This window comes from Podarcis muralis, chromosome 17 (genome assembly GCF_964188315.1).
Source record: "Podarcis muralis chromosome 17, rPodMur119.hap1.1, whole genome shotgun sequence".
Lineage (NCBI taxonomy): Eukaryota > Metazoa > Chordata > Lepidosauria > Squamata > Lacertidae > Podarcis > Podarcis muralis.
In genome coordinates, this window is record NC_135671.1 from 35,098,625 (window position 1) to 35,114,122 (window position 15,498).

At 47.6% G+C, this 15,498-nt stretch overlaps 1 protein-coding gene across 4 annotated transcripts in view; it reads right to left on the minus strand.

The window, feature by feature from the left end:
- The window catches only part of MAST1 (microtubule associated serine/threonine kinase 1), a 97,719-nt gene that overhangs the window by 46,688 nt on the left and 35,533 nt on the right, over positions 1-15,498 (minus strand). For all 4 annotated transcript variants that reach the window (XM_028711669.2, XM_028711668.2, XM_028711667.2 and 1 more), the window contains 2 exons: positions 3,034-3,122; positions 1,983-2,058 (listed from right to left, as the gene is read on the minus strand). In XM_028711669.2, coding sequence (XP_028567502.2) covers positions 1,983-2,058; positions 3,034-3,122 — 165 coding nt within the window. The remainder of the gene's footprint in view (positions 1-1,982; positions 2,059-3,033; positions 3,123-15,498) is intronic.

Below are 15,498 nucleotides of genomic sequence, written 5' to 3' on the forward strand. Positions count from 1 at the left end.
TTGTTTTTTAAAAAAGAAAATCACAAAAACTTAGCAGATCCTTGTTTTGCTTACTTATTTTTTGTAAGTTTATCACTGATTATGCTAGGGCAGCAGCTGGTATCTCTCTCACCCTACTAGTGAGATGGTTGTGTTTATAGCCTTCATGGGTTGCCTCAACACATGGGACTTGTCCACACAGGAGTTTAATGTAGTTTTAAAGCTGCTTGTGTCTCAGTTCATTTATTTATTGCAGCATTCATCAGCCCAAGGGAAAGGATGCAGAGTGTCTATTTCTTACTGGTTGGTGTTGAAGGCATTCCTACTGCATATTTTGATTTAAAAAAGAAAGAAAGAAACAGCTGTTCAATGCAAAACTGCTCTTGTGAAAAACAGTGGTATTTAAAATTGGACCTTCAGGAAGAATTGGCAGGTACAGCAGGCATTTGTTCCTTCTGGTGACCAAAACAGCGTTCATTTTCAAGCACGCCTGTTTCTAACTGCTGCATGCTGAGAGCACTTGTGCAGAACTTAAACCTTTTTTTAAGTGCTAATCTAGAGGTTTTGCATAAGATTGCTCTTGCACAAAACTTTATTTCTGTACAGTATTAAAAATAAAACAGAAATACAAACAGCTAAACCAGAATTGGGAGTGAAGGTACATGGGAATAAAAGCATGTTTGCTAAAAAATAAATCTCTTTTGATTTTAATACAGAAGCTTTGTGCAAGAAAAGTCTTGCCCATATTAAACTTAAAAGAAAAAGATAAAAACAGAAACTGATAAGTTACAAAATTTAAACATGATTTAGGAAGGAAGGGAGATGGGGAGGTGGTGGGCTAACCCCTTCAGGGAGGGAGCAGGAACATGCAGCTACTTCAAGTAGACCAGAATCTTGTGAGTTCCATATCCGGGGGGGGGGGGGGGCTTTTTGCAGTTTTCTCCAAGGCTTTAAATATTTGCAAAATGCTTTGGTTACATCATGGGAAAATGAAATGAAATCCAGCCTCTGCTGAAAGTAGGATCCACATCAGGGAAGGAGAGAGGAAAGCAGGTGGGCAAACCTGCTTCACTGGCTTTTCAGAGATAGATCCAGGTGAGGTCCTTCTGAAGGTATCTGCTGCCGTTGCTATAAGCAGCATGACAAGACTTATTTTGTGTGTGTTTACTCCCCTACCCCCAAATTCACAACCCTTTATTTTGCCCATTGTGAAATATGCTGGTAAACCTTAGTTCTTGACTACTTTCTGCTGTTGTTTTTTTTAAGGTATGTAGGTAAAAAGGTAAAGGTAAAGGACCCCTGGACAGTTAAGTCCAGTCAAAGGCGACTATGGGGCTGCAGCGCTCATCTCGCTTTCAGGCTGAGGGACCGGCGTTTGTCCACATACAGTTTTTAGGGTCATGTGGCCAGCGGGACTAAACTGCTTCTGGTACAACGGGACACCATAACGGAAACCAAAGCACATGGAAATGCTGTTTATCTTCCCGCTGCAGCGGTACCTATTATCTACTTGTGCTGGTGTGCTTTCGAACTGCTAGGTTGGCAGGAGCTGGGACAGAGCAACAGGAGCTCACCCCATCGCAGGGATTCGAACCGCTGACCTTCTGATCAGCAAGCCAAAGAGGCTCAGTGGTTTACACCACAGTGCCACCTGCACCCCTGGTTATATCTATGTCTATATCTATATCTATCTGTGCTCATGCCAACCTTAAGTAAATGTTAATGGAGGGTGTGTATGTAATAACTGAGGGGAGCGGGCACCACAAGGATACATGCAACTAGTGCAGATGCAAAACACTGGTTTAGGAATCAGAGGCAGAAAATTTAAACGACTCATTTGTGGACACTGTTGCACCCAGGTGCATATGTAAAAAGTGGACTACTCATTGTGCAATACCCCTGTATGGACACAGCAGTGGTCAGTGAAAGAGTCCGGGTTTGCAGTGGAGATTCCCAAAAGCCATTGGACACCAGAGTCCCAAAGAATGAGGGACTGCTCTTACCTGCGGGAGGAAGCGAAGGAAAAGTGGGCTGGTGTATTGGGGGAAAAGTTCCGAGGGCTGTCCAGAGGGCTGCTACCTGTGGACAGGGCAGGAAAAGAAGACACAAAAGGGAAATCAACACATTGCCTTGTGAGACTGCCAGAGGATCAAATCGAATTATTAACCCTGTCTCACTCAAGGAGCCAGCATATTCATATTCATATTCATATTCAGAGCCTGCCATAATGAGAAAGGTTGCCATAGTGACTCCAGCAACAAGCCATGGGAGGTGATGCAGAGGAATATGAAAACAGAAGACAGAAAGAGGCCAAGAAATAGAATGTTGGATGGGTGAATAAACAAATAAGACAGGTGACAGACAGACAATGGGGGATTAATGATCAAGTGTCAGACGAGAAGGTGCTGCTATATATGTGGCCAGAATAATAGACAGATGGCCTGGGATGCATGGAAAGATGAGAAAAAAATCAGTGGGAAAATTACAGTTCGGATGCAAAGGCTGACTAGAAGATGGATGAACCCACAAAGACAACATTGGTTCTAAATCAAACTAATATGATTGCTTTGGAGTCAACATAATTCTTATTGCTAAACGTATGGCAAGGCTGACGGGATGGAAACTGGGTGAGGTGGATGTAGACTTTAGACGAAATTTCTCTCAATATTTCTGTAGGCATCCTGGCATGTTATGACAAACAGGTATAACACAAGACTATGTCCATCTAATCCTATCCAGCTGTAGCAATGTGAAGGAACCCCACATTTATTTTTTTTAAAAAAGAGGGTAGATTAAAAAATGAAGGACTTACATTACTGTGTCCTCAGAAGGAACCAAGGGCAACTTATTAGTCCTGGGTATAAGCAATTACTACTCCAAGGTGTGCTTTGTCAAAGCCAGTCTAGCCGGCCTTGTTTGAAGGCCACTGCCTGAGCAGGGGCAGCAAGACAAGGGGCCATATTCTGTTTGTGACCCACCGTGTAGTGCTGGATAAGGCACACCCAGGGTGGAACTCCTGAAAGAAGGATGGGGCAGGTCAAGGGCTTAACTCACCAATATGACCTGGGAGTGGAGAGTGAGGCCGCGGCAGCGTAGGTGATGTACTTGTCAGGATCAGGCTCTTTCTGTTACTGGTTCGGCAACTGTACAAAGGGGAGGAAAGAAGGAGAGGGAAAGAAGACAGGCCTAGATCAGGGTGTGTGTGGATGAAAGATGCCAGACCAGGCTGCAGCTCATGTCACTATGTGGTTTGCCTTGAAAGACTGCAGTTAGAAAGCTTGGCCAATCAATTCTCTTTTCAGCTTGGCTGGCTACTCCAAAATGGTAGCAGGTTACCTTCTGTCGTCCTTTCCCAAAGAAGAGCTGGCCAGTAGCCAGGAAGCCCCATTTCCCACTTAACCATTGGCCCACCTTGTGCCATGGAGCTCCCTTATTACTGGGTCAAACCGTTGATCTTCCTGGTCCAGTACTGCCTGTTGAGACTGGCAGCATCTCTCCAAGATCTCAAGCAGACTGAGATCCATTTAGCTGAAGTCGCTCAGGACAATGACAGAGGCATTCTGCATATTATCTCTAATAAATAACTGAGCTACAAATCCCTTATGAGAAGGTGTGAAAAGCAGGAGTATTGGTTCAGTGTGGGGAAAGTGTCTACCTAGAGGCAACAGAACTCCACTACAAATGTGGGTGGGCTTATCTAGAGTGTGATCCAAAAGCAGAACTACCAAACTGAGCTCTTTTGCTATAAGACCTGCCTCCCAACTGAGGCCTTACTTTCTCACACACATATACAAGCTTTAACTCAATATTGAAATTCATAAATCCTGGATCCACTCTTGCTTGCTATGATCACGTAATACTCAGCTCTTTTTTTCCTCTGGAAGGTGACATAGAGGGCATTGGTGGTGTTAATTAACTGCTATTTGCATGGAACTACGAGTCATACTTAATAGAAGGGTGGAGCCAGATTTTTCCTAATCAACAATTAAGTAGCATTTCTAGGTGTGATTTACAGCCTTACTTCTTTCTCCCCCGAGCCTTAACATTGTCACAAAGGGTTCATTGGCAGGTTATCCACACCTTTCCATGCTTATTAAGCCATAACTAGTCCTCAGACAAGTGAGGTGAACTCAGTGATGAGCTGAGGTAAGGCAAGTCATTCCACAACCCAAGCAGTTCAAGAAAAGAAACTCTGCCATAGGGTCTAGGCATTTTAAAGTAAATTAGAATAGCCCCAAGGACAACTCCGTTCAGATGTGTGCCTTGACAAAGCTGTGTTGAATTGCCATGCAGCTCCCAGATGCAGCCGGCTGGCTGTTAACCTTATTTTGCCAGCTAGTCTTCAGTGCTGTACAAACACTATGGTATAGGTTACTAACTGCACAGGGTTGGATGTTTGCCCAGGTTTATATCGCCGTCAGTTTCTCAGGCTGCACAGTAGCTTATGGGCTGCCAACTATGGCTTGCGTGTTGTGCAGTGCCCCTTCTGTCCATTGCATGCTAAGGCTCAGGGTTGCAACTGAACAAGTTTGAATTCTGAGCCAGAAGAAATGCACCTCCAAGGCTCTTATCTTCTTGAAACATTCATACGAAAAGCCCAACATGCACAACTGAAAGAGAGCCAAGTGCCCCAACCCTCCATCACAAAAGCTATAGAAAGTTCCCAAGGTGGGCTCTGGAAAGACGTAAAACTCACACATGCGCCTAGGATAAACAGCACTTCTAAACAAGAGATTACTTTGATGGTGTGTTGCTCATTGTGTGCCAACAGGATACTAAAGCAGTGTTTCCCAACCTTTTTTGGGCAAAGGCACACTTGTTTCATGAAAAAAATATCGAGGCACACCACCATTACAGCCCCGTGACGTCAGCGCGCAGCGTCACGCCGGGAGGGACGCACGAAAGTGTAAGTTTCAATTTTTTCCCCTCCCCCTTGCCTTCCTTCTGTGCCAACCGCCAAAAAGCCAAGAAAAAAGCCAAGACTTTAGGGCAGCAGGTCGACACGGAAGAAGCTCCTACCTAAGGACAGGTGCGACGGCCGTGTCCTCTTCTGCCACACTTGGCAGCCCTGCCTCACGGTCGTGACTCCCACCCTGATTTATCCCCGCAGGTCGAGCGGCACAGGCAGCCCAATGTGTCCAGCTTCCCCACTCTGCGGCACAGGCAGCCCAATGTGTCCAGCTTCCCCACTCTAGATCCTGAATGCGACCAAGTGCTCTGGACTCCCGAGCAGCGTGGGAAAGAGGACTCGAATCTGGTAGCCTCCGGGCTCCTCGCCTGCTCGAGGGATGGCATTGCAGGCAAGCTGCCGGCCGTCGCCATCGCCGCCCCCTCATGCGAGTGGACCTGCCCGGAGTGGTGGGCCGGGGGAGGCTCGCTCTCTGTGGGGATGTGGCCCGCACGCGCGGCCCCGCTTCCTCCTGCCCAGGGCTGAGCTCCTTACCCGCGATCTCGGTCTCGCGCACGTGGATCCCACTTATTCTGAAGCTTGCGCCACTAGCCGGGGCTCTCACACCGTGCCAGGGCGAGGCGGCGCGGCCCACTGACGTCATCGCGGCTCGCCGCCGCCCTCGACTTCCCTGTTCCCTCCCCTCCCTCGGGTCGCCGTGGTTACCGAGGACTGCAAGCTGCTCGGGCGAGCGTGGGGCATTAAGTGGGAGAAGGAAAATTAAAATTAAAACTTGCCTGAAGGCCGCCTCTCCGGATACAGTGGTGCCTCGCAAGACGAAATTAATTCGTTCCGCAAGTCTCTTCGTCTTGCGAGTTTTTCGTCTTGCGATGCACGGTTTCCCATAGGAATGCATTGAAAATCAATTAATGCGTTCCTAGGGAAACCGCCTTCAGACCAGGTCCGGGGACAGTCTGTCCCCCGACCTCTTCTGAAGGCTGGGGGGGGGGGACAAGGGCTTTTCTTCCCACCCCCAGCATTTTAAAAAACCCCGGGACAGCGGAGGACTTCTCTGCTGTCCGGGGCAATCTTAAAATGCTGGCGGGCGGCATTTTAAAATCGCCCGGGACAGCGGAGGACTTCTCCGCTGTCCGGGGCGATTTAAAAGCCCCTGGGAAGGCAGGCAGGGGGGACAAAGATTTTCGCCCCCCGCCCGCCTTCAGAAGAGGTCCTGGACCTCTTCTGAAGGTGGGCGGGGGCGAAAGTCTTTGCTCCCCCCTGCCTGCCTTCCCGGGAGAGCGGAGAAAGGCAGCGCGTTTCTCCGCTGTCCCGGACGGCTTTTGAAGGCAGGCTTTTGAAAGCCGTCCGGGACAGCGGAGAAACGCAGCGCGCCCTTGCCGCTGCCCCCCGACTTGGCTGGAAGGCTGGCGGGGGGAGAAGCCTGCTCCTCCCCATCGCCAGCCCCGCAAACTCGGGGGACAGCGGGAGAGGCGCAGCGCGCCCTTGCCGCTGCCCCCCGACTTGGCTGGAAGGCTGGCGGGGGGAGAAGCCTGCTCCTCCCCATCGCCAGCCCCGCAAACTCGGGGGACAGCGGGAGAGGCGCAGCGCGCCCTTGCCGCTGCCCCCCGACTTGGCTGGAAGGCTGGCGGGGGGAGAAGCCTGCTCCTCCCCATCGCCAGCCCTGCAAACTCGGGGGACAGCGGGAGAGGTGCAGCGCGCAACCCCGCTGTCTCCCGACATGGTTTGGAGGCTGGCGGAGGGCTTCCTCCTCCCCCAGCCCCGCAAGCTCCCAGAGCGATGCCAAAGCTGCGCGCAGCTTCGGCATGGCTCTGGGTCCCGTTCTGGGGGAGGGGGAAGCTCGGGCTTCCCCCGCCCCAGCCCCACGCCTGGCGGTGGGGGAATAATTTTCCCCCCTTTATTCCCCCCCCCCGCCAATTTTTCCCGCGGGGAAACACTGTACTAAAGTACGTACCACCATATACCCCCTAGAGTGATCCATGATCTCAGTTCTCAAAGAGGATACACAAACAAAAAAGTTGTGCAGCCTTTTAAAGACTAACACACTTATGTGGCACAAACATGTTAATTGAAGAAGGGATGAGCCTGTTCAGAGTATTTTGGAGGAGAGCAAGGTCAGGGGAATTCACACCATGACATTATACAGTGGCGTCGCAAGGGGGGGCGTGTCTGGGGGGGTGAGAAGAAGGCACCCTGCTGCCCCCAGGCACAGCGGTGTGAGCAGCCATTGTGCCGCCACAGCCGCATGTGGAGGATCCTCCATTCGCAGCTGCAGCCATGAGCAGAGGATCCCGCCACCGTCGGTACGGCGTTCAGGCGGCGCCGGCGGCAAACTCCTATGTACAACGCATGTGCAGTGTCGCACGTATGCGCTGTACGTAGAAACACTGCACATGCGCCCTATGTAGCGATGCCACACATATGCCATATGTAGCGACACCACGCATGCGCCGTATGCAACGCGTGAGCAGCTGGCGGTTTGCCCCTCCGCGGGTGTTGGTTAGCCTTCGTTCACCCCTGACATTATATACCCCCATTCAGTGCTTTTCCCCTAGAAAAATAGGTGCTCGTACTCACCATGATGTTACAGTAAGTGCCACACTTTTTAGCAACAACAAAAAGAGGTGCGGATACTGCATACCTTTGAGTACCTCCTGAAAAAAGCACTAAAAAGTATAAAAACTCTGTTCTGCTGTCATTCTGGAGGCAGCTGGCCTATCTACCTCTCCTTTACTGTCAAGCTTTCTGCTACTAGGGGAATAAGAATAATTAAAGGATGGCAAGCAAGGGCTTAGACCATCTGAAATAGCAAGTGAGATGCAAATTTCTCAGGCCAGAATAGTTACCCTTCTTGTACCCCCACCCCATGAGTCCAGTAAGTCTGAGCAAGTAGGGACATTATCAGTGGGGGCAGTCAAACTGCACAATCCATCCCAATCACCCCAGTTTTGATATAAAAATATGAACTAAAGCCAGAACGTTGCAAACCAATGTTTATGAAAGGATCCTGACACATTCTGAGACTCAGGTTTTCCACTGGGGAATAAATTTCATTAAAAAAAGACCAATCTTTTGTCTGAGCAAGCAAATGTAGCAGGACCCTTTCATAAATATTGGACCGCAGCTTTGTAGACCCCCTCTACAAATCTCCCCCCCCCCAAAAAAACTATTTGCAAAAATACAACACTTTTGCCAGTTGATGATGGTAAAAAGAAGCTAGAAGGAATGCACACAGTGGAGGATGGAATTGGTGTGCAAAAGAAAAAGGGAATTCAGCTAAATGATGGCAAGAGAACGGGTAGAGTGCATAACCCTCTTCTCTTTCAAGACTTATGGGAAAGAGGTCCACAGAAATATCTTCTGACACTTACTAACATTTGTATTTCTCTTACAACCATGAAACCTAGAGACATCCCTTTTATTTACGAAGTGAGATTGTTACAATCTGATTTCAAAACCAAACCCAACCCATGCACTTAAAAAAAAAGTTTCTAGCCCTCATGACCGTGAAGTTACATGTGAAATAGTGCAAGCCTCACCTGATGAATAATAAAAATCAGAGGGGTAACCTAATAATATTTCAGTTGATCAGAGAATGGGGCTTTTAATGTCTTGTCTTGCTTTCCGCACCCCTGATTAACAGGTGCAGAGTTATGCAAATTAATCAAATATAAGCAATGTTGCTTAATTTTCATATGCTTATTACAATTAAAATTTTTATTCCACCCCTACCTTTCTAGGAGCAGAATGTGCATAATCCTGGCACAGAATTGCGTGTGTGTGCTTTGAAAAGGCATGGGGTGTTCACAACCCTGACCAGTTCATGTGTGGCAACTATAAACTCACTTTGCACAGTTCTGTGGCCAAGCAACATTTCCACATCTTGAATTTTTACATCTTGAATTACATACAGTTCTGTCTGATTCCCTCATCTGAGGCCCACCTACAACCCAAGCCAGGCCTGTCTCATTCATACACATCCTAGCATATGCTCCTCCATACCAGACCCAACCTGGTACAGTCACTGTCTTTAGGGCTGTGGCCTTTTCCAGGTGCCCCCTGACTGGGCTGAGAAGAAGAGCCTTGTCACTTCTGATTATTGTTAAAAGGACTGAGTCACCATCAGGGCTATATAGATTTTGTCTTGACAGCCAGCCATGATTTCCACCAATCTCTCCGGCATGCTCAGAGGGCGTGGGGAAGAGGCAGAGATTCTCTTAGCTACTGTTGATTTTTAATCTTTTCCTTTTATTTCTGGAATGTGTTTGTAACACCTACTAACTTCCTTAGGGCCCTCATTTTTACGGGACCGCCTCTCCTGGTATGCCCCGCAGAGGACCTTAAGGTCCATGAATAACTATAGTTTAGAGGTCCCGGGCCCTAAGGAAGTCAGACTATCCTCCAACAGGGCCAGGGCCTTTTCAGTGATGGCTCCAACCTGGTGGAATGCTCTGTCCCTTGAGACTAGGGCCCTTCAGGATTTAACCTCCTTTTGTTGGGCCTGTAAGACAGAGCTATTCTGCCTGGCCTTTAATTTGAATTCATCCTGATCTTTTATTTCCCTTTTCTTCCCTCCCTCTCCCCTTTTATGAAGATTACCCGCTCTGAGACCCCACAGCTAATTCTCCCCTGGCCTCCTCGCTGGCCCAAGCAGGACTAATTCAGCCAGCTAGCCCTGGTGACTATCTAATGCTTATGAGATGGATTTCCCCCAAATTGATTCTTGAACTTTGAATTTTATTGTTATTCATGTTTTTATACTGCATTTTATGCTACTTCTACAATTAAGTGTTTTGAATTTGTTGTTAGCTGGCCTGAGCCCAGTTTTCTGAACCAGGAAGGGCGGGGTATAAATAAAAAATTATTATAATTTATTATTTATTGTTATATTTTTTGTAAAGCACTCAGAGGTGTTTGGGTCTTTTGCTTTTCTTTTTCTTCACAATCAAGAGGTATATAAATTTTGTTTAAGTTGATCCAATCTGATCTGTCCTTTTAAAAAATGCATTTCCCCCCAACTTCTCTCCAGAAAGGCTCCTCATAGGCAGTTTCATTTCCTGCCTGCCTTAAGAAACCCTCCTTTGACCCCAGCCACACACCTCACTTTATTGAGCCGTTTTTGGGGTGTGTGCTTCTTTTTTTTTAAAAAAAAATAATACTTCTTGACCACCTTTCTCCTCCCCCCCTCCCTCCCCTTTTAATATCTTGTTTTTTAAATCTCTGTGGCATGGTTGATGGCTTTTAACTCCTGCATTTGATTGTGATTTCAGCTTTTCTGCTCCAGTATTGCACTTGTGTGTATCTGTGTGTCGGTCTTGTTTATTCCTTGAATGCTTTTACACTGGTCGGATTTTTAAGCTTGTTGTGGATTTTGAATGTATCATTGTATAATTGCTGTGTTTTATTTTTCTGTATCAGGCCTCGATAGTTTATTTTAGGGGGCACCATATAAATGGCAAACGATAAATAATTAAATATATAATATACACATAGCCCCTTCTTCCCAGGCAGAAAAGAGAGTAGGTCGGGCTGACATGACTCCCAACTGTGAGGCTCTATTTACGGCTGGGGCACACATACATGAATCATTGTTTGAGCTCTGTCACTCCATGACTCACAACTGTTTCCATTGAAACAAGGAGCATTGTGTGTGAGGCGATATGAAAGGCTCGCCTTAGGTGTCTGGTGCATGATGGCTCGTTCACAAAACGCACGTCACAATCAGGTAACAAGCCTAAACCGAGAAGCCCTAAGTGAGGCAGTGCAAAAGGGAAACAGGTCTCTAGGCTGGGCCCTCAAGACTCAGCTAAGACTCCTGATGCAGCAGAGAGCTCTCTGCAAGCAGCCCTGAGGACAACTGAGTACAACCAGGGCACAGGACTAAGCTGGCGATGGTTCCCTGTCCAGCTCACACTTGTGCGGTGACTCCTGAGCAGGGCATCTGTCTGTCTCGAGAGACAATGGAGTGCACCATTAGGGGTGAAGTCAAACCACTAGAGCAGGCTTCCTCAAACTCGGCCCTCCAGATGTTTTGAGACTACAACTCCCATCATCCCTGGCCACTGGTCCTGCTAGCTAGGGATCATGGGAGTTGTAGGCCTAAAAACATCTGGAGGGCCGAGTTTGAGGAAGCCTGCACTAGAGCAGTGTTTCCCAACCTTGGGCCTCCAGCTGTTTTTGGACTACAACTCCCATCATCCCTAGCTAGCAGGACCAGTGGTCAGGGATGATGGGAATTGTAGTTCAAAAACAGCTGGAGGCCCAAGGTTGGGAAACACTGCACTAGAGAATCACAGCACCTGCTGTGGCTGCAGAGACTGGTAACTTGTAACTGCTTCCTCCTGTGTTGCTTTTGCTGCGTTAACAGCACTGAAGTAACCTCTCCGGGGTGCAAGCCTAGGCAGTGTGTACAGAGGTCCTGGGCTGCCAAGACGACAAGCATCCCCTCTTGGCCTCACTGATGTGATCCAAAGGAAAGCAGAACAGTATGTGTGGCACCATCTTTGCTGCAGGAGCTGCTTGAAGAAGGCATACAGGGAGCCATCCAACCACCTTAGGGACTCCACTCTGGATTTCTGTAGGGTTTACTCCGAAGCCTTTCTTCTTCCGAAGATATCCCACAAGGCAGCAGAGGCACAGGCTCAGAATTTCCCTTCTCCTAGAAGAGCTACCTTCCCAGGTTGATGAGCTCCGCCTGCCCCTCGCTTCCCTCAACAGCACATGCAGAAGCCATCTTATTGACCATTGCACCCACTATTGGTCTCATCCTCTCCTGTCTTTGCATGCAGGGGATGTCCCTAACTCATTGAGGGTTTGAGACCCATTGGCACCTGGTTTAGCTGGCCAGTTGAAGATGTTCCCGGGATGTGGCCACTGTCACACGCTGACAGGTAAAAGCCACAGGTGAGAGCTGATTGTAGGGTGGGGTCATTAAAGGAAACAAATGAAAAAGGCTCTGTGTGAGACTGCAAATGGATGGGGCCGTTCCCCCAGTTTGCGGTTAGTTAAAAGGACAAAGCCAGTGTCCAGAGCTGAGTTGCAGGGATGTGGACCAGAGGCAAAGCAGCAAGCAGAGAGAGACAGCTGTGCCGGATATTGATGCTGCGAACCCCTCCATTGTAGGCTCAGGTAGTAAAGGTAAAGGTACCTTTAACCATTAGGTCCAGTCGCGGACGACTCTGGGGTTGCGTGCTCATCTCGCTTTATTGGCCGAGGGAGCCGGCGTACAGCTTCCAGGTCATGTGGCCAGCATGACTAAGCCACTTCTGGCGAACCAGAGCAGCGCATGGAAACGCCGTTTACCATCCCACCAAAGTGGTACCTATTTATCTACTTGCTCTTTGACGTGCTTTTGAACTGCTAGGTTGGCAGGAGCTGGGATCGAGCAACGGGAGCTCACCCCGTTGCGGGGATTCGAACCACCGACCTTCTGATCAGCAAGCCCTAGGCTCAGTGGTTTAGACCACAGCGCCACCCACGTCCCTATAGGCTCAGGTAGTACATGTGTAAATAAACCATTTATCCTAAAGACACCATAGTCTCTGCTGTGCCTCTTTCCAAAAGGAAGAAGAAGAAGAAGAGTTTGGATTTGATATCCTGCTTTATCACTACCCGAAGGAGTCTCAAAGCAGCTAACATTCTCCTTTCCCTTCCTCCCCCACAACAAACACTCTGTGAGGTGAGTGGGGCTGAGAGACTTCAGAGAAGTGTGACTGGCCCAAGGTCACGCAGCAGCTGCGTGTGGAGGAGCAGGGATGCGAAGCCGGTTCACCAGATAACGAGTCTACCGCTCTTAACCACTACACCACACTGGCTCTCTAAAAGGAAACATGAACGCTGGGTAAATCTTGCACCACTTGGGGTAGCATGCAGCAATACATTGAAAAGTGTAAATAAATGTACCCCTTATTTTCCCTCATTGTGAATGCAACAGGGTGGTTAACAGGGAAGCTAGCCTTCATTATGTACTCCAGTTATGCTCCCTGAAATACCTTCTCCTCTAATCTTCCCACATATCACAATAACAATCAAAGATTAGTTTTCAGACACTTATAGGCAGTCCAAGAAGCACCAACATCACACCAAGAAGTGGGCTCCATTGCAGGAGTAAAAAAAAAAAACCCCTTCACTACGCCCCACATTTTCCCAACGTTGGCAATAAAGGTTCCAGGTATCAAATACCATTACAATATTATTAACATTTAAAAATAAATAAATAGCATTCCCCTCCCTTTGAATTTTTCTGTTTTTCCTCTCCTCACATCTCTGAAGCTGAAAGTAATGAATGAATGAACAATCCTCATTTTTTGGCTGCATAACCCAGGGGGAAAGTGGGTTCTCAATTCCTGGGCATTCTAATAATAATAACAATAATTTTAATATTATACCCCGCCCATCTGGCTGGGTTTCCCCAGCCACTCTGGGCAGCTTCTCATCCCTGAAGCAGCCAACCTGGGGCTACTTTTACAAGCCATATCCGTATTTAAAGGATCATATCTGCTACATGAGCCTATGCAGGTTTTGAGCTTTTCATACCACACCCTGCTCTATGCTCTCCTGTGGACCCGAACTAGTTTGGCAGGGTCTTTTCTGCACTAATGCAATGGAACACAGGCAAACCTCCCACCCAGGTCACTCTAAGCACGCTTTGATAACATTTGCATTTAAGAAGGCCTTTATGATTAGCTTTAATCTGGATGTGCTGGCATTCAATTAAGTTTTACTTAGAGCAGGCCTTTTGAAATTAATGGATCTAACTTAGTCAAGTTCATTAATCTCAGTGCGCCTACTTTGGAGTAAAATTTTGAGCATGAATTTTAAGAAGGCCTTTCAGCTGTGCTTTTAAATGTGATTAAACTGTGTTATTTTATTGGTTTTACTGATTTATGTGAGGTTTTTCCTGCTTTTGAATTTTGTAAGCTGGTCTTGTAAGATGTTACTCCAGAAAGCAGGGCATATGTAAACAACTGAACAGCAGAACACCTAAGACAGAAGTGCAACAGAGCTGACTCCTCCTTCTTTGGGGAAGTCTTTCTCCTGCACATCTGGAACGGAAATTGTGAGATTGGGTAATGCTCTGGGTTTGTGACTCAGTTGCCAAAGAGCAAACTACAACAGAGGTGGTACTTGACGTCAGGTCTCCACAATCCCAGTCCAACGCCATCTCATGAAATGCACAAGAACGTTTCAGATATGAAGGTTCATTGCATGACAGTTTAGAACAAGAGTTACCACACAGAAAGGAGCAAAGCTCTCCCATATTAACAATGATGTATAAGACAGTGATGGGGGACCCTCCAGATGTCATTGACCTCCAACCCCATCAGCCTCAGCCTGCCTGGGTCTGGGGCAAGGGAAGTTAAGAGTCCAGCAACTATCTGGAGGACCACAGGTCCCCACCCTTGAAATAAGCTTTTTAGCAAGAACTGGTGTGATGTTTGGGGTGAAAGATTTGACCTACCTCCCAGAGGACTGTGGCAAAGAGGTGGAAAGAGCATAAAAGTCTATTCCTAATCCTAAAAGTCTTGAAAGCCATGTTACATACAACAGGGGCGGCCATGTTTCTTCTTGTGTCACCCCATGCACATACAAAGCGACTGCCATTGGTGGGATCAGCTTCTGACCTTAGAAGAGTCAGACAAGGAAGGAGAGCTAAGCCCAGCCTTCCTAGCCTCCCTGCAAGCTGTGTTTGAAACTCCCATTGTTCTAGGCGCATTTCGCGACAGGGAATTTCATTAGCGCTAGCGGTTTCTGAGCCCTGGGCGCACTCCTGCACCCAAGATTTCAGATTAAAACTGCAGAGTGGAAGGAAACGAGGACCCTTTTCTGCCTCCCCACTTCCAACTACACTCTGAAGACCAGAGAAGAGACCTTCTTAAGAATATTAGTGGGGGTGGGCAGGGGAAGGAATAGACCATTTGAAAAATGAACATAATATTTTAGCTGCAGCTGATTCATTTTCAGCTTTGTATTCTTGTTATGAAAAAAAACTGCCTAGACATTCCGTTGTTGCGCCCATTACCTAGGTTTAAGGTGCCATTTAGCACCTACATTTCACATCTCAGTTTCTAACACTGCCTGCAAGCCATCGCTCCATAGTCTGGGCTGAGGGGAAAGGGCCTGGGGAAATGAAGCACATGGTAGTTGAGGCTCAAAGGGCTCGTCTCTTCTCACCCAAGAATCCCTTTCCTTGTTAGAAGACAAAACGCGTTTCAATTCCACAGCGTACAGGAACGAGGCAGACATATGAACAACAAACATGGCTACCCCTGGTCATGTCTAGGCTGTTCCTTAGTATGCACTCTCAGCTGCTCCCCTTTTCTCTACCCAAGGCAGCAGCAGATCTTTTCCAAAACCACACCTAGTATTTCGAAAGCAGTGGGATCCATTTTCTGGAAATGCTTTGCAAAGACGAATCCTTAAAAAACAATAAGACTTCCTGAGTGACCTTGAACCAGTCTCTATCTATTGATCTCTCAGCTTAACCCACATTTACAGGGCTTTTTAAAGATAAAATGGGATTCTCCTTGTATATGCTGCCCAGAGCTCCCAAGACAAAGAGCAGGATAAAATGTGAGAAAGAAATATCCGTTTTAGCTAATCCACAAGTATGG